General features: G+C 32.4%; 4 protein-coding genes across 5 annotated transcripts; 1 reads left to right on the forward strand and 3 right to left on the reverse strand.

Annotated features, from left to right (window-relative positions):
- The first annotated feature begins 9,992 nt into the window (after positions 1-9,992).
- On the forward strand, positions 9,993-10,383 carry LOC119608997. The gene has a single exon (XM_037963655.1). The coding sequence runs from the start codon at positions 10,096-10,098 to the stop codon at positions 10,315-10,317; it is 222 nt and encodes a 73-aa protein (XP_037819583.1). The 5' UTR covers positions 9,993-10,095; the 3' UTR covers positions 10,318-10,383.
- Positions 10,384-15,858: 5,475 nt separating this feature from the next.
- On the reverse strand, positions 15,859-19,082 carry LOC119608993 (H/ACA ribonucleoprotein complex subunit GAR1-like). Of its 2 annotated transcripts, none has more exons than XM_037963649.1 (2): positions 19,037-19,082; positions 15,859-16,322 (listed from the first exon to the last, which is right to left on the reverse strand). In XM_037963649.1, exon 2 carries the CDS (start codon positions 16,285-16,287, stop codon positions 15,976-15,978), a length of 312 nt encoding a protein of 103 aa, XP_037819577.1. In that variant the 5' UTR covers positions 16,288-16,322; positions 19,037-19,082; the 3' UTR covers positions 15,859-15,975. The 2 variants fall into 2 exon arrangements, with proteins under 2 accessions (XP_037819577.1, XP_037819578.1); XM_037963650.1 differs by having other exon boundaries at positions 15,859-16,296; positions 19,015-19,071.
- LOC119608994 (H/ACA ribonucleoprotein complex subunit GAR1-like) lies at positions 18,579-19,079 on the reverse strand. Its single transcript, XM_037963651.1, has one exon. The coding sequence runs from the start codon at positions 19,003-19,005 to the stop codon at positions 18,694-18,696; it is 312 nt and encodes a 103-aa protein (XP_037819579.1). The 5' UTR covers positions 19,006-19,079; the 3' UTR covers positions 18,579-18,693.
- Positions 19,083-22,947: 3,865 nt separating the features above from the next.
- Positions 22,948-23,476, reverse strand: LOC119608996 (H/ACA ribonucleoprotein complex subunit GAR1-like). Its single transcript, XM_037963654.1, has one exon. It carries the CDS (start codon positions 23,367-23,369, stop codon positions 23,058-23,060), a length of 312 nt encoding a protein of 103 aa, XP_037819582.1. The 5' UTR covers positions 23,370-23,476; the 3' UTR covers positions 22,948-23,057.
- Between the last annotated feature and the right edge of the window lie 4,078 nt (positions 23,477-27,554).

The raw sequence follows: 27,554 nt of genomic DNA on the forward strand, positions 1-27,554 counted from the left end.
ATAACAACACATCAATTGAATTCAGTGAATTCAGCTAATTCCGGCCAACGACCAGTTGGTGTGGGTGCTTACAGTTTTGGTGGAATGGCTAGTGGTCGTCCGACAAATGGCAATAGTTTTGCCATTAGCAGTAGTTCCATAAAGGGTTCTGGTTTACGCGGTTCACAACCAACCAACATAGCTTCGACAATTGTTGGTAGTGGCAGTGTAGCAGGTGGCAATGTTGCTGGTGGCAGTATTACTGCTGGTAGACCTCAGCATTTGCAACAAGCTTTATTACAAGCTGCTCAATATCAACTGCAACAGCAGCAGCAACAACAACAACAGCAATTACGTCGACAAATACCACAACAACAGTTGTATCGTCAACGTCCTGCCACTTCTTATCAGCAGTATAATTAAATACATTAAATAAAGAGTCTTGAATTTAAATTTATTTATTTCGTCATTATTGTAATTAACATGTAATTTGACAGAATTTAAACAAAATAACAAGTGTTTTTTAAATAAAATTATATTAACAAAAACTTACATTAATAGCATCAATAAAATTTTCTATAAATTTTATTCATCAGAACCAAATATCATAAAATTCCAATAGTGGATGATTCTCTTCTGTCGTATAGATTCATTTAAAAGGGAATTTTTATAGTGTTTGCGCTGGTGGAAATGGGATAAGATCGAAAAATATCATCCCAAGTCATTTGAATCTAACTAGCCTGTCAATTATGAACAAATTGCAATGTTTAGCTCTCATTTCCGTATGCTCTACATCAGTCTGAATCTGCTGGCCCAAATTTTCATACTTGTATGTGTGTTCAATTAGAATACGTACTATAGTACTAATCCTGAACTTACTCATTATAAACATGAAGTTCCCACTCGTTTGGGTCGACCTTTAGGATCCGTGGTGCTACCAATATAGTTTCCGAATATAACCGATTAGCCTGAAACTGTAAAATTAAAACGATTATGATACCTTTACAGTCTAAGTAATACGATTTGAGACTTAACTTTATCAGATGTAGTCTAATTTAAACATACCGTTTTAATAGACAAAAGTATATTTCAGTTTCCAAGATTTCAATGTAAATCAGGGTTCAATGCGACTAATGCCATCCAAAATGAACATTGATTACGTGTTCTATAAACGCTTTTATATCGTATCGCCCAAATATAGGACCCATTGATCTTCCATAAGTTTCAATAAGGAGATATCTAGCAATGTTTCTAGATCTAGAGGTTAATGTAGCGCTCATAAGCAATATACACATGCTGAACTTCCTATATCAGTAGTATATTGCACATTTAGTTTGAAAAAGTCCACCAGATTATTAAAGCGTAAGTCATAGTCGGACTTAGGCTTCATTTTGTGGGTGTAACTTCCTATATAGCACCCAGCATAGTTTTGCCTTGTTGGGCCTATAACCTATTTGTTGCTTCCATTTTAATTTGCATTAAAGGTTTACATCTATGCACACAATTCTGTGAGTATCTTTTTGACCGGGAATCGGGGTTCAGTGTACTCAGGAATTTTTGTATTTTTTGTGAAAAGACAGATTCCAATTTTGGGGTTAACATTCAGTCCATGTTCAAGGACTCCTTGGTCTTTCTAAATAAGTAAATTTGATCCTTGTCTTTAGATGTATCATGATATGGACCACACAGCAGACTTATCTAAATTCCTGATGGATTTAATAAAAAATTATCGAAAAATAAAGCGAAGTTTAAGTTGATATTTTATGATCCAATATACATACATATTTAATTGCCCAGCCTTCTTCCTTTACTTTTTCCAGTCGATTTATGAACCAATCCTGTTGAAGAATCGTAACTTATAAGCCTAGAGCACAATGTAGAGCCCCCGGATTAGATAACACAGGCCACTAAATTATAACACGTAGAATAAAGTATACTAAAGAATTCAGGTGCGCTGAGTTCAATTCTGGGTTCATAATATCCCCATTTCGAGACATCGCTAAAACCATAGATTTTGACCATATTTGAGATATTAAAACAAATGTTCCCACGACATACGGCCTACCCAACAGAATGACTCCAATTATTTTGCCAAGGCAGTCAACTTCCACAATAACTATAATTATTTGTAATAAATATAAATATACTTTATTTTCTATAAATAAATAATTTAAAATATCATTTTGATCTTAAATCTGTTTGCAATATAAATCCTTAAATAATAATAATCAATAAATTATCTAAATGTATAAAATTATTCATTTTCATTTTTCATTTCCTCCAATGAACGCTGATTTCTTACAAAACCTGGAAAAATCCCACCAGGAACTCCAAAACCATTATTTACACCATTTTGAGGTGGTACACCGAATGGTATCATTCCTAATAAAGGATTTAATATTGATGGTTGTGGAAAATGACCTGCTGTTGAGGGTTCTGCTGTTAAGGAACTCATATAATTGTTGCCATTCATTGGTGGCATACCGGTTAAGGGTCCCTGTTGGCCATACATATGAGGAAATCCAGGTGGTTTGTGGAACTGTTCGCCATTTGTTGCATAATTATTTTGTAAACCAGGTTGTCCAAGAGGAAATGGGCTATAGCCCATTAGATGATTACCATATGCTGGAGGATAAGGCTGCTGTCCAGGTTGTGATAGACCTGGTTGTCCATAGCCCATGAAATTTGTAGCATAACCATTGTTAAAGGGTAATTGACCATTTCCAAAGTCTGACATGGGTTGTTGACCAATTAGATTATTATTGACCTGATCCAAAGGTTGTACGCCACCATTTAAAGCCATATTAGGATTACCGTATAAATAACCCGGCTGGCCCAAAGAAGGAAGTCCTGGTACTAAGTGACCTTGATAAGGATAGTTATAGGCATAACTGGGTACACCTCCAACATTGAAGGGATTGTCCATTTGCAAGGGAACATTTTGTAATACATTGCGCAAGGGCTCCACATTGGTTTGTAGTGTTGTTAAACCAATCGGCGTATTCACGGCAAAACTTGGCGAACGTGCTAATTGAGACCTGGTCATGGCTTCAGAGTCTTCTTGCTGTTGCTGCTGCTGCTCTTGTTGTTGTTTTTGCTTTTTAACACTTTCACTTTCAGATTTTTTACTATGTCTACGCCATCTTCCAATAATTTCATCATCATTTTCATCGGCCTTTATTTCATTGGCACAATTATAACATATGACCGTAAATATCACAAAAGCAATATAAAATTTCCGTATGTTCCTCATCTTAGCACTTTCAAAATGAAACTAAATTCAAACCTTAATATACTGTCGAATTTTATTTAATTTTTGGGTGAAATTATGGATTTTATCCTCCATTTCATATCCACTTTCTTTTCAATCACTAATTGTGTACATAATGATAATTTCGTAATATATTTTTTATTATAATTTTGGTTTCTGTTAAAACCCCAAAATGACTAAACTGAAAATATCAACATTTGTATATATTTAAAATCAATTTACACCTTCCACATAATGTTGAAAATAAATAAAGAATCTATTGTATTTAAATATTACTATGGATTGTTAACACTACTGGCATAGTTTGGACTTAATACGCTTAATTGGAAACTATAAAGATGCATAACTTTTTCTTCGATTAAGTCGTCTGTTGTTGTCTCCAAAAGAAGAAAACTTGAGAGAAAATAATAAAAACAAAAGATGAGCTAATTAAACTCGACATGTTCACACACAAAATAGAACATTTTTATGGTAATTTAAATGTTTCCCATTCATTAGAAAATCCACTAATTTTAGATACATACATATGTATTTCGATGATGCTGTTAGATCTCAGCATGTGGGTTTTCTAATTAATTATGTATACATTTTTCCCTTTTTCTATTTTAAATATTTAATACGTCTGATGAAATGCATTTTATCATAAAACTTTGTTACTTTATTCATTGGAGTTTACCCAGAATTTTAACGTTTATTTCTTAAGTCTTTCGTTTGAGTGTGGTGGGAGATGTGTGATTTTCATTTCTAGTGTTTGTTTCTTAAGTCTTTTGTTTTTCAACAATATGCTAACGCTTGTTTCTTAAGTTTTTTATTATTCTCTCAACCAGTGTTGCCAGAAAAATGTTGAAAAAAACATCGTATTTGAATATAGCTGAGACATGTCTCACAACCTGCGCCATCTGGTAGTCAGTGTAAAACTAAACCAATAACAAGTGGCTTTGATAAGCGTACATTTAGTTTTTTAATGAAATATAGATGGCGCAATATAACATAATATTGTAAAAACATAAGATAGTAAGCAGAGCACAGCAACAGATGTCTTTGCGTTTCCAGAATGTCAAATCACATATGAAAAAAATATGACATTTATTGAGTACACATAGAAATATTTTCCCAAATTGCCACTCGCTGTCACCTCATCCCAAGGGACAAATCGAATACTGTTTTCTTATTGTGGTATGTAAATAGTTATCGATGATTTATGATTTTTCGAAATTTTTATTTAATGTTATAAATAACATATTTTAGGGGTGTTAGATTTAAAGCTAAGAAATATGCAATACCTTTAAATTATTCTTTATATATTAAATATGTATATTAAAAAAGTGTCTAGCATTCCATAATTGCATTCGAAATGGATATAGCGAAAGACTAATTCAGTTAACGGAACCTGTTATCGAAATAACGAAATTAATAACATAAAAACTTTAAGATTACACTCAGTGTTACCAGAAAAATGTGTATTTATGTTACCAATTTTATGCTTAAGGTCCCTAAAAAAATCCATATTATACCCGTATCATAAATCATGGATAACTATTTACATTCCACAACAACAAAGCAGTCTTTTGTGGAGGGCATATTAAAAAACTTAAGAAACAAGCGTTCGCATATTGCTGAAAAACGAGACTTAAGAAACAAACACTAGATTTTTTTTATGAAAATCACACATCTCCCACCACACTCAAACGAAAAACTTAAGAAATAAACGTTAAAATTCTGGGTAAACTCCAATGAATAAAGTAACAAAGTTTTAATGATAAATTTGGAAAATTTGATCCCCTCCAGAAAATGATTTTAATCCTCATTACTGTGTTAAAAACAACATTATAGCTATAAAATTATATATAAATAAGTTTTGTAATATCCAAAATCTCTACCAAATTTTATGAGAACTGTTCCATAATTGACCCTATCTCCCATGTAAGTTCCCCTACAGAAAATGACTTTAACATACATAATTGTCTTAAAAATAACATTACAAAATTCGACAGACAGTTTTGTAATAATCGAAATATCTGTAACAAATTTCATGAGGATCGGTTCAGAATTGAACATTCCTCCCCCCCATATTATGTCCCCTTTCGAAAACGACTTTAAGACTTAAAAATACAAGTATAGCGACGAAATTTATAGAAATCAAATTCTCCTTACCAGGATCAGTTCATTATTGATTCTTATATAAAGTCTTTCCATGCTTCTTTACAACACATGCTTTGATGGTGGGTACATAAGATTCGCATAGCCGAATATAACACTCTAACTTGTTTTTAAATTGACATTATCGGACTTTGATTTCACTCTATACAAGTGAACCCCGGAATACAGTTAACAGCCGTAAGTATATTAAGTATGGAGCAATTGTGATACAATTTTACACAATTTAGTTTTATGGGTCACACTTAATATCCATAAAAGCTTCAGAAAATTACTTTAAGTTCACGTTTGACATCAAAAAGGCCTACAAAAAATTCTTATAATCTTAGTACTAAATTTCATGAGGATCGATCCGTAATTGACCTATATCAGATTTGTCAATAAATCGTTCAAAATTGTATTAACATAAAACAAAAAACCAAACAGATCTATTCCGAAAATACCTCTTATGTTCATATTTAAAATAGATATATGATTATTCAAACGCATGCTATTTAGGATAGATTGATGTACACTACATCAAATCCGAAGAAATACACCTAGGCCACTATCGGGCCTGTTGTGCGCTCATGTATTATCGCCTGTTGTACGCTCATGTTTCCTGGACGTAATTCCTAAGAATTTTACAATCAGCGTCCGTGAGGGATTTTATATCCGGAATAACTCCAATTTCGATGAAATCCTGACAATGGCAAAATGGTTCACAGTTACACTGTTCTCTCAACATGCTCTACATTCGTCTGAATCCGCACGTCCAATTTTGTATAGCTGTACCCGTAATCCTGTATCCCTCAGAATACGAACCGTCACATTAACTTCAGATTTGCACATTTTGAAGAAGCTTCTGGTCCTACTATCGTTGCGGTTACCCCATACGTTCTTTCTGGTTCTAGACACCTTTTGATTATTGCAACAGTTCTTATGGGATTCTCACACCCATATCTTTTATTCAGTCTTGTTGAGTCAAATGGTTTTGCGATCCTCATATTAACTACCTCGAGCTCCCTTTCCTTTAATACTATTACATTTGCTCTTTCGTTGCCGATTACTCCCATGTTGCCTCTAGAATAGTATTCGGTTTGAGCTTTCTTAAAATCAATACGGACTTAATTTTATCACCTGATATTACTCTAATTGACATCTGGCTATCGGTAAATATATTAATCCCTGTTGGCGCCATATTTAGCATAAACCAATTGACGCATTCTATTACTGCTTGAACTTCTGCTTGGAAGCTAGTGTTGTGATTAGGTAAAGGGTGGTATATTTTTATTTCTGAACCTTCAATATAGAGCTTCTGGCCCGCTTTGGTCCCCTATTTAGAGCCTTCCCTGTAGCGATGGATTCCTACATATATTTGCTCTAATATTCCGATTATACATAGTCTCCTTATTGGATTTACACCTTTTTTCCAAAGAAGTCCGCCAGATTATTGAACGCATAAAGTTTTATATCGTATATTTTCTAAACTACTTTTCCAATTTTATTATTCTTGGACTCCAATTACTGGTAAAGTGTTTGACTGCGAAACACTTTACCATTAATTAGAAAAATGGAATGTTTTGTTCGGAATTATAATAAATTCAAAAACATTTCCCCAAAAATCCTCAAATTCCAATCGTAATTTCAACATAGAGATGGGTGGACATGGCTAGATTGTCTACACTATTGTGAAGGGTGAAATAAGATGATGTTTAACTTAATAAATTATACAAAAATAACGCCCTTCTCGAAGTGCATGATGTAAATGTTTAGGGGAAATTCTTATAACAAAAAAATTGTTATTCTGAAAAACGTTTCCTTTTCTAATGAATATATTCAACAAATTTGTTTATTATGTCTAATTGTGATTTACAACGTATAAATGTTAAATAGGTAATAAATTAAACTGCGCAGGTATTTTAATTAACAAAAACTACGCCTTTTCACTTAATAAGTTAGAGTGTAATATTCGGCTATGTATAAACTTGAAAGTTCATATCGAAAGACAGACTTTCATATATGTACATATGTGTGTATATCGTACATAGTATGTATCATTGGTATTAATGAAAGGATTCGCTATTTTTTACATTTATGGATATCGGGCTGATTTTCATGTGGCGGATGTGTCAATTATGGAACGGTTTTTAGAAAATTTTATAGACTGATTTGTAAATATTGCAAATCAAATCATTTTAGTTGAATTTAAAATCATAATTCTTGATGAAAGACCCCATCTTGGTGTTATTACAATCCCGGTGAAAAGAGGTGGTACCAGTACCTTTAGTCTGCCGGGACTATAAACTTTTGATGATCAAATGTATCCTCGGCCTTTCTTTGGAATTATTTGACATGGGGTCGAACCAGAGAACTACATAATCTGGTATTACGGGAATCGTTAGCCCGCAAGGCGGAATTTCGGACTTTATCTTGTCCCGGTTATTGGAGAGGTTCCTTCGGGGTGCAAATGGTGGCTGTGTTTTAAACCGAAGATTCGCGGGAAGGAAGTCAACAGATGTGGCTGTGGGTCTAAGCGTTGTATGAAGGTAGGGGTATACGGGTCTTCTCCCGCATATAGTGAGTGTTTCTGATGTTGTTCTCTATGGGTGTCTCGAATGAATGAGAAGTGTACTGGGTTAAATGGTGATGTATGAAAGGTATATTATACAAGTGAATTTTCCTTCCTTGTCCAGGTATGTTCAGGGTTTATTCTGTTCATACCAGATTTACCACAATGTATTCTCTAAGAGTAAGAACAAAGCCCTCGGCAAGTTTGATGGATTCGGGTTTCGGTCTACCAAATACGTCTCTAGGGGCTGTTGCCGACTCCATAGGGTCCATCCCATCTGCGTGATTGTAATCGGAAGTGATGTTTTGCATCATGAAAGTTAAGCAACGAAGCAGCAATGTTCAGAGATTAGATAGCTCGAGTATTTGCGCAAAGTGCTGTACCGGCAGAGCTATGTACAAAATTAGACACCAGCGTATAAGATACAAAAAGGGACGGTGGTGAGTCATCTAGTCAGCTCACACAGTGGCTGAAAAAGTACCACCATGAAATAAGGACGACACTGCAGGTGTTCACATAAAGCACTTTGACATCTTATCCTACTCCATGCTTTTCATATTTCATTCAAGGATATCCTGAAGTCAATGAGTAGTAGAACGTTATTCTATTGATATCTCTATTAAAGAGTTGAGTATTGACCTGATCTATATACATTGATTCTATTTGGGCAGAAACTTACCTGTTTATCTTGCAGATTGTTCTCTATTTAATTTGGATTCTGACTGTCAGTATCTTGAAGTTGTAGCAAACTTTGAAATAGCTCTTTTCTGTCACTTTACAAGGATATATTTTTTAAGTTAAATGTAGGCTCTCTTTAGAATTATTTGTGTATCCATGCTTAAAAAAGAATAATCATACAATTGTGATAACGGAAAAATGGATGGACTATTCTAAATCGTCAATCAATGTCTCATTTGATTATATAAAGTTTGACTTACAATTGATCTAAGCCCTTATAGAATATCAGTTTCATAAATCTATTATTAACATAGAACAAACGATATAAATAATGGAAATTTCATACCAACAATGAATACGAATCTGACTTTTTACGTTTTCGACCTAAAGTTTGAGAAAAGGTAAAATCGATTTTTGTAGAATTGTATCAAACTTTAGGTTAAGATATCTCTAAGTGGGAATAAGACATAACAGATATTAAATCTTCATTTTTAATTCAATATGAATTTTAGATGTCATACCATCAATATATGAGGTTAAATCCTTAGTCCCTTTCAAAATTCAAATATGATCGGTAATGATACAAATGCATATATTAGAAAAATGTTTATCGAATCTAATTAATGATTTACTAAGTAAATTTATTCTGTTTTGTATCTATTTATATTCAAAACAATTTTTATTATTGAAATTTCCAAAATTTACTTTAGCCACAATATTGATTGTCCCAAATCAAAGTATTATATCATTAAGATCGCATTGTCATGATCATTAAAACTTGAATGCTTTCAATAAAAAATAACAGTTTTTAATTAATTATTGTTAATTTTTATGCAATTTGTTTGTAAACAACAGTTTATTTATTTTGAAATAATTTTGTAATGAAACAAGCAAAAAAAGTACCCAAAAACGTCAATTGATACAGGTTGTCAAGTACAACAATAACAAACAATATCAATAACGCCCAAGAAGTTCTACACCAATAAGTGTACCCTGCAAATAAAAGATGTGCATGTAGGGTATACAATTTATTATTTGCATTCAATATGTGATTTCTATTTTTAATTTAATTCAATAAAAAAAAAACGCATTTAATAGTAGACCAATTAATTGTCAAATCAATCATGATGAACAATAGAACTAAAGACTGGTTCATCTTTATGGTGTTTTGTTGTTTTAAATGGCAAATTTGTTGAAAACCTGAATATAACCAGAATATTCTTTAGAAATTATTGGTATAAAAATTTTTATAATTTATCTTATATTATCGGCGCCTGAGTTTATTGTGTAGTGCAATTTAGAATCGTTTTCAGTCAACACTCTTATTCAAATTAGATTTTAATATAAAATCATGAAAATATCAAAGTGATTCTAACAGTTTAAATCTTCTAATTCAGCATTTCAGTTCTATTGCAGCAAATTAAGTTTTTTATAAAACAAATAAAATAATTAAATTAAAATGTTGCAAATGCGTTTTGTATTGTGTTTTTTGCTGGTGGCCATTGTTGCCGTTTCGGCCATTACCGTAAAACCTTTTAAGGAACAACAACAATCGCTTTTGGATGTCGATGATCTTGGCCATGGTCATGAAAATGTTGGTGATCGTTTAGCTCGCGCTTATGGACGTCGTGGTGGATATGGACGTGGTGGCGGTTATAGACGTGGTGGTCACTATGGATAAAGATTTTAGATTATTTTTTTTTTGTTTTTAATTTGCGTCAAAAAATATTATTGTTGTTAAAAAATATATTGGAATTTTTTTTTCTTTGCTAAACTGTAATATTTATATTAAACTAGCTATACCCAGTGTGCTTTGCTACCCTAAAATCGATGTAAATAATAAACCCACTTTACGATTTTTGAACATTCTAGCTGTAATAGTTTCACAGATATAAGATTTTTTGTATTTACTTCATATGTATGCGACGTCAACTATTGCAAGTTCGCCAATTTTTCGAAATGTCAATTTTGATTTTAATGCAAGTTCGCCAACTATTGCAAGTTCGCCAATTTTTCGAAACGTCAATTTTGATTTTAATGCAAACTATGAATAATTTGAATAATCTAATAGTTTGCCAGATTCATATTTTTGTGTTTATGGGAGGTGTCAAGCTCCCCCATTTTATCACCACCATATTCAATTGGATGTCAGAATTTGTCATGTTCACAGGGAGGTCAATGTATTTAAAAGGGGGGTCATATGCTAATCTGTTAATTTATTACCAAATATTCACATGAATTGCAAAATGAATTTTACTGTATACTTCTAAGATAGATAGATAGATAGATGATGATTAGATTTGATAGATAGATAGATAGATAGATAGATTGATAGATAGGATAGATAGATAGATAGATAGATAGATAGATAGATAGATAGATAGATAGATAGATAGATAGATAGATAGATAGATAGATAGATAGATAGATAGATAGATAGATAGATAGATAGATAGATAGATAGATAGATAGATAGATAGATAGATAGATAGATAGATAGATAGATAGATAGATAGATAGATAGATAGATAGATAGATAGATAGATAGATAGATAGATAGATAGCTAGATAGATAGATAGATAGATAGATAGATGATAGATAGATAGATAGATAGATAGATAGATAGATAGATAGATAGATAGATAGATAGATAGATAGATAGATAGATAGATAGATAGATAGATAGATAGATAGATAGATAGATAGAGATAGATAGATAGATAGATAGATAGATAGATAGATAGATAGATAGATAGATAGATAGATAGATAGATAGATAGATAGATAGATAGATAGATAGATAGATAGATAGATAGATAGATAGATAGATAGATAGATAGTAGATAGATAGATAGATAGATAGATAGATAGATAGATAGATAGATAGATAGATAGATAGATAGATAGATAGATAGATAGATAGATAGATAGATAGATAGATAGATAGATAGATAGATAGATAGATAGAATAGCTAGATAGATAGATAGATAGATAGATAGATAGATAGATAGATAGATAGATAGATAGATAGATAGATAGATAGATAGATAGATAGATAGATAGATAGATTAGATAGTAGATAGATAGATAGATAGATAGATAGATAGATAGATAGATAGATAGATAGATAGATAGATAGATAGATAGATAGATAGATAGATAGATAGATAGATAGATAGATAGATAGATAGATAGATAGATAGATAGATAGATAGATAGATAGATAGATAGATAGATAGATAGATAGATAGATAGATAGATAGATAGATAGATAGATAGATAGATAGATAGATAGATAGATAGATAGATAGATAGATAGATAGATAGATAGATAGATAGATAGATAGATAGCTAGATAGATAGATAGATAGATAGATAGATAGATAGATAGATAGATAGATAGATAGATAGATAGATAGATAGATAGATAGATAGATAGATAGATAGATAGATAGATAGATAGATAGATAGATAGATAGATAGATAGATAGATAGATAGATAGATAGATAGATAGAAGTAGATAGATAGATAGATAGATAGATAGATAGATAGATAGATAGATAGATAGATAGATAGATAGATAGATAGATAGATAGTAGATAGATAGATAGATAGATAGATAGATAGATAGATAGATAGATAGATAGATAGATAGATAGATAGATAGATAGATAGATAGATAGATAGATAGATAGATAGATAGATAGATAGATAGATAGAGATAGATAGATAGATAGATAGATAGATAGATAGATAGATAGATAGATAGATAGAGATAGATAGATAGATAGATAGATAGATAGATAGATAGATAGATAGATAGATAGATAGATAGATAGATAGATAGATAGATAGATAGATAGATAGATAGATAGATAGATAGATAGATAGATAGATAGATAGATAGATAGATAGATAGATAGATAGATAGATAGATAGATAGATAGATAGATAGATAGATAGATAGATAGATAGATAGATAGATAGATAGATAGATAGATAGATAGATAGATAGATAGATAGATAGATAGATAGATAGATAGATAGATAGATAGATAGATAGATAGATAGATAGATAGATAGATAGATAGATAGATAGATAGATAGATAGATAGATAGATAGATAGATAGATAGATAGTAGATAGATAGATAGATAGATAGATAGATAGATAGATAGATAGATAGATAGATAGATAGATAGATAGATAGATAGATAGATAGATAGATAGATAGATAGATAGATAGATAGATAGATAGATAGATAGATAGATAGATAGATAGATAGATAGATAGATAGATAGATAGAAGATAACTTGCTTTTAAAATTATAGCAATGCAAAGAAATTCGACATACAAGTTTTAGAGGAACATAAATCTTTCTGCTAATTTTTTTTTTTTTTGCAAATCGGCAAATAATTGACCCTAGCCCCCATATAAGGCTTCAGAAAATTACTTTAACTCTTAAAACTTGCTTCAAAATAATAGTTAAGCAACGAAATTCAACTTAAACTAATTTTTTGGGAACTAAAATATCTCCCCAATATTTTATTTAGATCGTCCCATATTTGAAAAATACCAGTATATCGATCAAATTCGTCATGAACTAGTTTTATAGGATCTAAAATCTTTCTGTCAAACATTATGAGCATCGGGCCGTATTGTATCAAAGCCTTCATATAAGTCTAAGAAAGCATGGGCATTCTTTGTAAAATCTTAGGAGGATCGGTCCAAAATTGACCATAAGTAAATTTACAGGAAATCAAATCATTAAAAAATTTATTAAATATGACTATATTACTATTTATATATGATTAATCAGTTCAGAAAAAATCCTATAAATGTTTAAATTGTGGTAGCAAAAACATCTATTTATACATTTTCCAAAATTCACTTGAATTTTAAGACACATGATTTGATGGTGGGTTAATAAGATTCGACACAGCACAAGCACTCTTGCTTGTTTTTAAAAAAGTCTGGTATTTCTAAAAGGCTGGACCGTTCGGGATAATATAGTTTAGTCCGGCTTTTTAAAACTATATGGCATAACTTTGAATCGAACGGGCTCGACAAATTTCAGTTTTTTTAATTATTACACTCAACAAGTTAGAGTGCTATATTCGGCTATAACGAATCTGAAATATCCTCCTTCTATAAGGTATTTTATTATTAATACTAATTTATATAGTAGAACCACAGAAAATATTTTCGACAATTTTGATGTCTGCGCTTTAAAGCATACTTTAAAATCCAAAATAATAATAAGGTGGTATGTACTTTGTAGTTTTGGATATTGTAAAACTTGTTCAACATGGTATAATCGATTTCTAATGGAATTTGTATTGAAGCTCTGGCAAATATGTGATGAACGGTATTTATATAAAATATCTATATAGTCGAGTCGGTATAGAGTAAACACTGGATAATATGAACTCCTGGATAATATGAACACCTAAAATTTAACATTAGTGACTCTAAAGAGTGAACAACGCAACCCTCTATAAAGTGAACGTGATGTTTTTTTTTGGGAAAAAATTAACAAAAATATGGTTTTTATAAGTTTTCTACACATTTTCGACATTAGCCCGACGCCCACATTCAAAATAAGTATTAAAATTCGCATATCTCAGAAATTACAACAGCTAGAACCCTAAAATTTTGTATGGACAACTTTGATATCCATATGAACGTTTGTGGACCAAAGGGGCGGACGTCTATAGTTGGCATGGTACCTCCCGTATAAAAAATTTTGCTATTTCCTAGGTGACTGCAAATTTGAGGTTATTTTTTTGATTTTGGTGTATTATTTGACAAAATTTATAGTTTATCGATCATATAAAGGTAGTAGTTTGTTTTATTGTAGTATGGTCAAAGTAAGGCATAATTTGAACAAGTAAGAAAGTATAGTCGGTAGCCGACCATATGATACCCTACACCAGTTATGAATATTATGTGATCTATTTTTCATAATAAAGCATTTATCTTGAATATTACCTTGATTCCGATTTATTTAAACAATTTATTGACGAAAAACTAATTTTCTGAAAGAGGCTTTATATGGGGGATAGGAGCAAATGTGAACCGATCCCGATAAAATGGGCTAGATAGATTTATATTTATATAATATTTGTCTGTGATAAATTTCATTGCAATAACATTGTTAATAAGTGAATTGCGGATATTCAAGTCATTTTCCGAAGGGGGGCTTTGTATAGGGCTAGGGTCAAATGAAGTCCGATCATTTCAAAATTCGGCAAGGTTATCAAGGCTTGTATAAAACTTAGTTGTGCTAACTTTTATCGAGATACATTTATATTATATAGAATTATGAGCTCAAAAGCCCTTTTCGGGGGGTTCAGTTGTATGGGGCTAGGTGAAATAATGAACCGATTTTAACCATTTTCAGTAGGCTTCGTCCTTGGGTCAAAATTCATCAAATGTGTCAAATTTCATCAAATTATCTTGAAAATTGCGACCTGTACTTTGATAACAACGTTTACAAGGACACACGGACGGTCGGACGGACGGACATCGTTAAATCGACTCAGCAAGTGATACTGAGTCGATCGGTATACTTAAAGGTGGGTATAGTACTAATATTTTAGTGCGTTACAAACATCAGCACAAACGCATAATACCCTTCCCACTATAGTGGTGTAGGGTATAATGATGATAAGTATCAAGACGTTTTAAATAACTACATTGATGGTTATACAACTTTCAAGGCTCCGCTGTGAATGTTATAAGGTCAAAATGTCTTCTCAATTGCAATAAGAAGAAGACAAAATAGTAACTTTAAAGAATATTCAAATTACGCTGTCTCTATTGTTTACTTAAAAAGACATTGACTCTATTAATCCTTGATAAAAATTTGCTACAAATATGGTCATTACATAATTAGATGCAGATCGGCATACAACCTACCCACTTAAAAGTTACCGAAGAAATTGTTTATATGAAGAATGTTTCGCTAGTTTCTTTCATAATCTATACAGTATAAAAAAGGAGTCCTAGTCTGACTACAGGCAGCAGTGTTTCTTACCTACAACAGATGAGCAATAGTCTCCAAGAGTAACATGAGAACTAAGGCGTAATATAAATGTCCGAGTGTCAGTAAAACTACTGTGACCATGACTAACGAATCCAATCACTTAATGCTTAAATTATACAAGTCTTTTAATTCTACACTTAAATTATAAATATATTAATACTTCGGCATTCATTTTTTAGTTTGTCCTTCAAAAAAGGCAAAATATATTTATATTTTTTTTTCGTTAAATCACAATTAATACAGTCATACAAATATTGAGCATTTTCTATTTAAATAAAATAATCCGTTTAGCCGTAGAAACCACCACGGTAGCCACCGAAACCACCATAACCGCCACGGTAGCCTCCGAAACCACCATAACCGCCACGGTAGCCACCAAAACCGCCATAACCACCACGATAGCCACCGAAACCGCCATAACCACCACGGTAGCCGCCGAAACCGCCATAGCCAAACTGACGGGCTTCACGATCACCAACATTTTCATGACCTTGTACATCTACATCGTATAAAGATTGTGGTACTTCCTCAAAATTGGCAGGAATGGCAGCAACAACGGCGACAACGGCCAACAAAACACAACACACTAGGAAACGCATTTTATTTAGTTTCGTTTTGCAAATAAATAAATAATTTGGGAAGTAGTTTTATTTTGTCAAATAAAACTACAACAACTTTTGATACACATATATACAAACAGAAATATAAAATAATAGCAAAAATCCCAATTTTGGTTACGACAACCAAACTCGCACTCCCAAAAACTTCCATACACATACACACACACACACACACTAACATGCAATATCTGGTGAAATATATTCTACGTAAACAGCAAAATATTTAAAAAATTATAATGCTATAAATACATACTACTAAAAAACAAAAAATAGATAATTCGATATGAACAAAATATATGTATTTAATAAAGGGCCCTTCATTCGATCACACTTTACGTATGACAAAAACGAGAATAAAAGTCGTATGGCTTTGTGTTTACACGACTGGTATAAAACAATTACAAAGTATGATGAAAACAGCTGTTTTCCTTTGCGTTTACGTAAAAATACATCCCTGCTCCAATGCGACTTGCTTGTTTTTTGAATCATTTGAAAAAATGAAGAAAAGTAATGGTTTCATTACATATAGCGTTTAGACGATCCAATCTGTAACCTTCTACACAAAATTTGGGTGCGCGTGTAAAGGGTGCTTAAGTTTAGACGATGCCATTCACACTCTTCAAGACAAAATTTTGTCAGATAATATTACTTGTGTGCTCGTGTGAAGGGGGCTTAAACAACATATGGAAGGGTCATTATTGTAAGATTTGGATTTAATTACACAGGCCGTCAAATTTTTAACTCAGAGACCAAAGTATACTTTTCTAAAGGATTGAAATGACGCTGAATTCGAATCTGACCTTAGAATTTCTCTATCATATCTAAGATTCTAGATATCGTCACGTGAAAAATTTTACTTTTTCAAAATGTTAATGCAATTTGATGTCAAGTGACCTAACTCTAAAAGTCGATTTGGAGACCCAAAAAAGTATATATTCTGGGTCCTTATAAAATTCTGAGTCGATTTAGATATGTCCGTCTGTCTGTGTAAAACACGCTCACGATAAAACGAAGCACTAGAATTTAACCAAATTCACCCAAAATCTTCTTCATTCTTCATTTTCCTAAGTTGTTTGGTATTCAAAATGAGCAAAATCGGTTCACGTCGGGAAAAGTTATGAATCAAAATTTATAACAAACTAAAAAAAAAATAAGCATTTTTTACACATTCTGATGTAATTTTCTCGAAAACTATGCAAGATAATTCCATGAAAATCACCATACATTCGTTTCTACAGAAGAGCTTGATCTTTACTGAAAATTGCTGGAATCGGTCCACAATTTCATATACCTCCCATACAAAAGTACATATTCCCGGAAAATGGGTTTTTTGTTAATAACTTCCGTGAAAATGTCGATATCTTCACAAAATTTTACAAATTAAAATCCTGTGTCAACAGAATTTATTCAGAGGAAAAATTTTCGGGATCGGTCCATAATTGGACATAGCACCCATACAAGGTCCCCTCCCGAAAATCACTTAAATGCGCATAACTCATTACTAAATTAAGATATCCATATAAAATTTGGTACAGGTATTTCTCTTATATACAGAAATATTACTATGCAAGTTTTTTTGGATCGGTCCAAAATTGGTTATAGCTCCCATACAACTCATTACTAAATTAAGATAATCATATACAAATTGGTACAAGTATTGCACAGAAATATTACTGTGAAATTGTTTTTCTATCGGTCCATAATTGATCATAGTTTTCGAGAAAATTACATCAGAATTTGTAAAAAATGCTTATTTTTTTGGAGTTTGTTTTAAATTTTGATTCATAACTTTTCCCGACGTGAACTGATTTTGCTCATTTTCAATACCAAACAACTTAGGAAAATGTAGAATATTTTGGGTGAATTTGGTTGAGCGTGTTTTACATAGACTGACGGACATAGCTAAATCGACACAGAATTTGATAAGGACCCAGAATATACTTTGTTGGGTCTCAGATGAATATTTCTTGGTGTTACACACGGAATGACAAAGCTATATATACCTACCCACTTAAAAGTTACTGTTTATACGAAGAATGTTCCGCTAGTCTCCTTCATTAGTCATAGTCTGTCTAAAGAGCGTCGGAAGTCATACCTACAACAAATGTGCTATAGTCGCCAAGAGTAACAACATGAGAACTCAGATTAAGGATAAAGGTCGAGTGTCAATGGAACAACTGTGACCACGACTAACGAATCTAATCACTTAATCCTTGATGATATAACTTTTGTAGTTCCACACTTAAATTGAATATATTAAAACTTCGGTATTTATTTTTTAGTTTGTCCTTCAAAAAAAGGATAATTATATTTATATTTTTTTCATTAAATCACAATTAATACAGTCATATATTGAGCATTTTCTATTTAAATAAAATAATCCGTTTAACCGTAGAAACCACCACGGTAGCCACCGAAACCACCATAACCGCCACGGTAGCCTCCGAAACCACCATAACCGCCACGGTAGCCACCGAAACCGCCATAACCACCACGATAGCCACCGAAACCGCCATAACCACCACGGTAGCCGCCGAAACCGCCATAGCCAAACTGACGGGCTTCACGATCACCAACATTTTCATGACCTTGTACATCTACATCGTATAGAGATTGTGGTACTTCTTCGAAATTGGCAGGAATGGCAGCAACAACGGCGACAACCGCCAACAAGACACAACACACTAGGAAACGCATTTTATTAAGTTTTGTTTTGCAAATAAATAATTTGGGAACTTCTGTGAACTATTCACTTGAAATCTATTTTGATTCTGATGATTTTGCAATCTTCGATGCCTCATTATATATGAAAAAATTAAGAAAAGATAGGGGACTTTCGTTCATTCATTAAATCGTACGCTGTATCTAAACCGCTTCTGTTTTATTTTGTCAAATAAAACTACAACAACTTTTGATACACATATGTATATACAAACAGAGATATAAAATAATAGCAAAAATCCCAATTTTGGTTACGACAACCAAACTCGCACTCCCAAAAACTTCCATACACATACACACACACACACACACTAACATGCAATAGTAAAAAACAAAAAATATATAATTGGATATGAACAAAATATACATACGTATTTAATAAAGGGCTCATTACTCGATCACACTTTACGTATGACAAAAACGAGAATAAAAGTCGTATGATTTATATTTTTTGTGTTTACACGATTGGACGATATCATTTCAAAAAACGAAATAAAATTTTCCATCCGTATTTTCTCTTAATGTGTGATGGTTTCATTACATATAGCATTTAGACGATCCAATCTGTACTCTTCTACACCTTCTACAAATTTGGGTGCTCGTGTAAAGGGGGCTTAAGTTTAGACGATCTCATTCGCACTCTTCAAGACAAAATTTTGTCAGATAATATTACTTGTGTGCTCATGTGAAGGGGGCTTTTCTAAAGGATTGAGGTGACGCTGAATTCGAATCTTAGAATTTCTCCATGACATCTGAGATTCTAGATATCGTCACGTGAAAATTTTTACTATTTGAAAATGTTAATGCAATTTCGTGTCAACTGACCTAACTCTAAAAGTCGATTTGAATAAAATTTGCACAAATGTTTAGCTCTATCGGTCAAGAACTGCCTTACTTAGAGGGGGTCAAAGTTGGACATTTTGGTCATATAGAGTTTTATTCAAATAAATGTAACTTAAATATTGGTCCTAGCAAAAATTGTTCAAAGGAGTTCAGATAGCTATTTCTTCAGTGTTTCACAATTTTTTTAATTTTTTTTTACTCAGTAGAAATCTTACAAATTAGTCGCTTAATGAAATGCGAGCGGGTACTTCACATTCCCTTATTTTTTCAAAATCTTCGTTTTTGTTGCTTTTTTTGCTCAAAAGACTGCCAAGATCATTTCCTTTAAGAGCTTTGTTTTTACTTAGTGGGATTTGTTTCTGGCCTGCAGTCCAATAGTACTAACCTTGGTGCAAATTTCATTCGAATCGGAAGACATCGATTTTAAAGGTTGGGTCACGAAACAAAACTGTAGAATTATATTCATAAAACTGTAGAATTATATCCATAAATCAATTTTTTAATAAATAATATATTTTATTAAAGAATTTATGAAAAACTTTAAACGTAAAGATTTTTCTTATCACTCCTCCTTTAAAAAACATGTTATAGAACTTAAGATAGTGCCACACTGAAACTACGCCTGCTTTCGATATTTTCCCATTACGTCACAAGTTCTGGTAATTCACTATTTTACATATAGTAGCATATAGGCGAAAGGGATTGTCAAAGACCTAAGTCCCCTGTCAAAAACCTAACTGGTGAGAATGTATTAGTAGAAGCCCAGAAATAAGCACAGTTGTTCAAAAAGTACTATATAATAAATGTATTTTTGATACGTTATTTTTTGTATGTTATTACTAGGATTTCATATACTAGTGAATGAAAATATTAGTTAATTAATTTTTTTCAGAAGATATTTCATCTTAAAACATATTATAAACACGCCTTTTTGTTATTTTTTCTGCACTAATGGAAAAAGAAAAAAAGTATGTGAAATACTTTTTTCATTTTCAATACGAAAATTTACAACTTTTCTTTTTTTAGTTTAAATTAAAATGAAATGTCAAAGAATAAAAAATATTTTTTTTTTCGTTTGTAAAATATAAATTATTTTCATGGTTTTAAATAGAACAAAAGTGTGGCAAAAAATAATAAATATTAAGTTTAAGTGATAAGAAAAACTATTAAGTGCTAATATCCTCGCAATTTCGCGAAGAAAATTTAAAGTTTTGTGAGTGCGTTTAGTTCTCTCAAGTGTGTTTTATTCTCTCAGAACTCGTCTGTGTGAAGAGAAGAGTTTCGCCTATATCACTACTATATGCTATTTTACTTAACCCTTATGAAACCGAACTTAAATTGTACTTACAATATTCGAAAGAATAACATTTTTAAGACCAAAGGTAACTCCATCTGATAGTTATAAGCGTTTAAAGTTCAAAAACTATTTTTAAATTTAAAATTTTTATATCTTCCATCACAATCAGTGGTGATGGAGGGTATATATGTACATTCATACATATAAGTTTGTCATTTCGTTTGTAACACTGGGAAATATTAATCCGAGAACGAGGAAATTTTGAGTCGATTTAGATATGTCTGTCTGTCTGTCTGCCTGTATAAAACACGCTCACAACCAAAGCAATGAAACTTAATGAAATTCACCCAAAATATTTATTGTTGTCCTAAGCAGTTTGGTATTGAAAATCGCAAGATCGGTAAAACAGATTCAGAGTTATAAGTAAAAATTTGAGAAAACCTTAAAAAACATTGTGCTTTTCACATATCTACTCTATATATTCTACTTTTTACATAAACTCCTGCAGATAAATTGTTGAAATTTACCAGACATATAGATCCTGATGCAAGGATCAATTCTGTTAAGAACAATTCATATACCACCCATAGAAATGTACATACATACATATTTATTATTAATAACATCCCTTCATATGTCGATATCTTTACAAAATTTTACAAATTAAAGTTCTATGTCAATAGATTTTATACAATTTTCTCAATCAATCAATCAATCATAATTGGTCATAGCTCCCTTATATGGGAACTTCCGAACATCACTTAAATTCACATACATAATTCATTTCCATATAATAATATACTTACAAAATTTGTCACAAATATTGCTTTTGTATACAGAAATGTTACTGTAATTATTTTTACGGTCGGATAATAATAGGTCATAGCTCCCATACAAGGTCCCCTTCCGAAAATCACTCTCACGCATACTACTCATTACCAAACTGCGATATAGATACAAAATTTGGCACAAATATATATTGCTTTTATATAAAGAAATGTGATTTAATAAGCCTCGTAATGTCGCATCATTTGATGTACATATCATCAAGGAAAATAAATGTAATTCGTACTTCGATCTTTTTTTACTGGGTGGCCAAAGGAATTTTTTTAACATTTTGGGAATCGATGTAAAACTTAATAAAGATATTGTTTAAAGGACATAATTTAAATTGACACATTTTGAAACTTTTTCAAATAATTGATGATAAATATCAAGACGTCGTCCATTAGTAACTACCTATGCGGTTAAACATTTTTCAATGCTCTGCTATGAATGTGTTAAGGTCGAAATGATTTCTCAATTGCATTAAATAGAAGATATTTTGCAAATGAATATTCAGAAAAAGTCTTGGTTAAAAAATCGAAACTTTAGAGACTCCAATTCCCAAATGTAGAATATTCATATCGCGTTGGCTCTATTGTTCACTTAAAAGGACATTGACTCTATTAACCCTTGATAAAATGGACACTATATAATTATATGGAGATCTTCATACTACCTACCCACTTAAAAGTTACTGAAGAAATTGTTTATACGAAGAATGTTCCGCTAGTCTCCTTCATTAGTTATAGTCTGTCTAAAGAGGGTCGGAAGTGTCGGAAGTCTTACCTTCATCTTAACAAATGTGCTATAGTCTCCAAGAGTAACATGAGAACTCAGATTAAGGATAAAGGTGGAGTGTCAATGGAACAACTGTGACCACGACTAACGAATCTAATCACTTAATCCTTGATGATATAAGTTTTTTAGTTTCACACTTAAATTAAAAAAAAATATTTTTTAGTTTGTCCTTCAAAAAAAGGATAATTATATTTATAATTTTTTCGTTAAATCACAAGTAATACAGTCATATATTGAGCATTTTCATTTAAATAATATAATCCGTTTAACCGTAGAAACCACCACGGTAGCCACCGAAACCACCATAACCGACACGGTAGCCTCCGAAACCACCATAACCGCCACGGTAGCCACCGAAACCGCCATAACCTCCACGGTAGCCACCGAAACCGCCATAACCACCACGGTAGCCACCATAACCACCGTAGCCAAATTGACGGGCTTCACGATCACCAACATTTTCATGACCTTGTACATCTACATCGTATAAAGATTGTGGTACTTCCTCAAAATTGGCAGGAATAGCAGCAACAACGGCGACAACGGCCAACAAAACACAACACACTAGGAAACGCATTTTGTTTAGTTTCTTTTTTGCAAATAAATAAATAAATAATTTGGGAACTTCTGTGAACTATTCACTAGAAATCTATTTTGATTCTGTTGGTTTTGCAATCTTCGCTGCCTTATTATATATGAAAAAATGAAAAAAAAGATAGGTGACTTTCGTTCATTCACTAAATCGTACGCTGTATCTATACCACTGTTGCTGTTTTGTTTTGTCAAATAAAACTACAACAACATTTGATATACAAACACACAAACTAAAGTATGAAATACTCGCAAAAATCACAATTTTTGTTACGACAACCAAACGCACACTCGCACTCCTCAAAAACTTCCATACTCACACACACATTCGCATGCAATATCTGGTGAAATCTGTTCTTCGTAATCAGCAATATATATTAAAAAACGATAATGCTATAAACACAAACTATTAAAAAACAAAAAATAGATAATTCGATATGTATAAAATATATTTAATAAACAACATATCCAAGGGTCATTATTGTAAGATTTGGATTTAATTTTTATTAAGCCGGCTTTATTTATTGCCACTATGTATTTCTAATTTCATTATGAACTATGTACATATTCTGATATTGTTTTTTTCCTCTACCCTACAGCACCGACTTATACGGGTCATTATTTTTTTTTTTAGAAAATTTTGCTTCTCATCATTATTTGTTGTCATTTGTCATTTAGCAAATATTATTTGTTTCCGGTTTATTAACATTAATTTAAATTAAATTTTTTAAATTATTTGACACTTTTACTTTATTAATATGTATATGCCTAAATTTTGAAAAGATTTTTGACAAGTCGTTACATAAGTTTTTACTTTTTCCTCCAATTTAGATCTGCTGATAAAAAATCAGCGATAAGAAAGTTTCCTATAAGAGACAGATAAACCGTTTCTAGGGTTATGTGGGTTGGTTCCTATAGGTATGTCGAATTTTAGCTGCAGAGGTAAAAGCCTACATGTAAAGGAGACCTTATTGTATCTAATGGAATTTGATACAAAGAATTTAGTTCTTATAAAACTAGTTTTTGTCGTATTTTATTGATATAAAAAGGGATAGGCGATTGTGCGTTCGACAAGCCGACAAATTTGGATTACCATCTTGTCAGGTATTTAGAGTCCAACAATTGATTTAAAGATCGCCACTTTAGCTTTCGTAGCGGTCGTTCTACGGGAGACCTACTAGCGGAAAAATGGTGCAATTACATTCCTATGGAATGCACTATTATCAAAACTAATTGCTTTTGGTGTCGGTAAAAGCTTCTCTCGATTCATATCGAGCTTTCTCAATAATCGGTTTATACAAATTGCTATAGATAGGATCTCACCAAAAGAATTCAAAATATATTCATGGGTACCGCAATACTCCGTTCTTTCTCCTACTCTATATCTCATATTTCTAAATGATGTATGTCGAACTTCCAACCCTATCTACTCTTTTGCGGATAACAACAACATTTGCCATTTTTATTCATTCAATTATAGACCAAGACTTTTGGAGATTGGGGCAATGAGACAAAACATGAATGAATCGCTTAACCTAGATTTAGTAGCAATTTCCGGATTGGGTCGTCATAACAGTGTTGATTGCAATGCTCGTAAAACTCAATGTCCTGACTTAACATACAAACGCACGACGAATATCAAGGAATCAGAAGCTCTTGATGATCTGGACATGAAAATTCAGTTTCGCTTGACTACGCACATATGTATTTCAAGTGTCGAAAGAAGCATTCAAGTGTCTCGTTTTGTTTCTAATCGGTGTAATACATACTTCACTCCATATGAATTTCATACAATCTAAAACACTTATGTATATCCGACCTAAAATGACAACTGTATTTAGTGGCTCCTCTACTGCGTACAGGAGAGGGTGAAGGACTTATCGGTGACAATAAGGTATCCAAACCTAATGACTCATTGGAGAAGAGTCGCAATGTGGGGTTTGTTTTACTGTTTTATCGATACTACAATGTAATCTGTTCTTCTGGAATTAGGAATCTCATTCCCGAAACCCGCATATCAAGAACACATTCATATATGATCGATTAGCCAGTGGATATCACAATGCATTACATGAAGAATTCGTTCTTTAATCGTACTGTCCGTATGTGTAACAAACCTCTCCCGGAAGTCTTTCCTGTCACCAGCAATAAGTTTAAATCGAATGTCCACGAACACTGCTCCCTATATCATCCCTCAAATAACCTATTTTCCAATACACTGCATGCGTCGGGATCATCTCCTGAGTGCTGACCTTAATAAAAAGAAGTACAAAATAAATTGAAATTGGGCGATAATTTTCAGACTTGTTGGCCTCTATCTTTTTGGGGATTAGCATTACATTACCAATCTTCCAGTATACAGGAAATTCATTAGCATGGTATATAGTTCTCTAGGGTTAGGATAATGTAAACTACATCAAATCCGAAGAAATATACCTAGGCTACTATCGAGCCTGTTGTACGCTCCTTTTCATGAATAAAAACTGAATGTATTATTTTTCAATGTTCAGAAACTCAGTTTCCTGGACGTAATTCCTAAGAATTTTCCAATCAGTGTTAGTCAGGATTTCCGGAATAATATCACTTCCAAGGTGCTTTTATCTAACTTCGACGATTGCCTGTCAGAGGGAAAGATAGTACCCCAGAGTTTTACTGTCCTCTCCACATGCTTTACATTCGTCTGAATTCGCACGTCCAATTTTGTATAGATGTGCTCGTAATCCTGTGTGTCCACTCAGAATATGTACCATCATACTAACCTCGGGCTTGCTCATTTTGAGGAGATTTCTTGTCTTGCTCTCATTAGGGTCACCCCATAGGATCTTTATGGTTCTACCCACCGTTTCATTATTCCAAGAGGCCTTATGGGATTCTCTCATCCATATTTTTAATGCAGTTTTTGTTGCTTCGAATGGTTTTGCGTTTGTCAGGTTAACTACCTCGAGCTCCCTTCCCTTTAAAGTTATTACATTCGCCCGTTCGTTCCCGACTACTCTCGAGCGGCCTGGTATCCATATGATGTAAACCTTACCTCTGGGAGAATATTCATTTAAAGCTTTCTTACAATCCAATACGTTCTTAGATTTAATTCTATCATCTATTTCTGGGTCTCCAATATAGGACTCCAGACCAACTTTGCGCCCTATTTCAGAGCCATCCATGTAGCAACGGATTCTTACTGGTATTTGCTCTAATGTTCCGCTTGACCAAGACATTTTATCTGGGATCAGTATTTTAAAGTTATAACTGCTTTTGGCCAGTTCGCCTAAAGGAAACAGCCGTTCGGCTGTAAGCGCCGTCTCATATTTTAAATATGTTTCAATGGGTGACATTACTTATACTCAAGCAGCATGTACGCTGAACTCCTTGTAGATTATTGGTCTAATTAAACTTTTATAGAGCCAATTTGTCATAGTAGGACTCAGATCCCATTTCATGCCTATAGTTCTCCTATATATCGCCCAGCACCGATGTGCCTTGTTGATCCTATCCTCTATATGGTGTCTCCATTTTAATTTCTGGTATTTATCTTTGTCTGTCACCGGTATCTTCTTGCGCAGAAAGCAATTATACCGATATGATTTTCTTGATGATTTGACTTGAGTCAATTATACTTTTACAAAAAGTAGTTTTTGTTGAATTTTCTCTTAATTCCATCCTATTACTATATAGTTAATGGCTTTAAGGGGGACCGATCTCCAAGTACCCAGAATCTACTACCAATATTTTGATGTATTACAAACGGAAAGACAAACACATTATAACCCCTATATTTTTTTGGAAGGGTATATAAGCAAAGGGGATTAACAAGTCGTCTTTACCACTATATATTCGTAGGCTTTTTATGATTTTGTTTGACAAGTTAAAAGCATCAATAACAACAACTCCCTCATTTCATTATGGCAGTTTAATTGTATGTAATACGTGTATGTATAAGTATTCGTCTATTTGTTTATTGTTTAGTTTATTACGTTTTTATTTTATTATTATTTTTTTATATGTTTGTTTATTTTTAAGCAACTAAAATAATATAATGAGCAAAAAATCTTCATATGGGGATTTTACGCATAGTGACCGCAAATTTCATCTAAAACAAACTTAATTAGGTATTCAAATATTCTAACATGTTTAAAGTAGTTCTTGTCTAAGTTTAGACAACAACAAAAAACAC

Source organism: Lucilia sericata, unplaced genomic scaffold (assembly GCF_015586225.1).
Source record: "Lucilia sericata isolate MDLA Ls3-8-SP2 unplaced genomic scaffold, ASM1558622v1 Contig000911F_arrow, whole genome shotgun sequence".
In the NCBI taxonomy this organism is placed as follows: Eukaryota; Metazoa; Arthropoda; class Insecta; order Diptera; family Calliphoridae; genus Lucilia; species Lucilia sericata.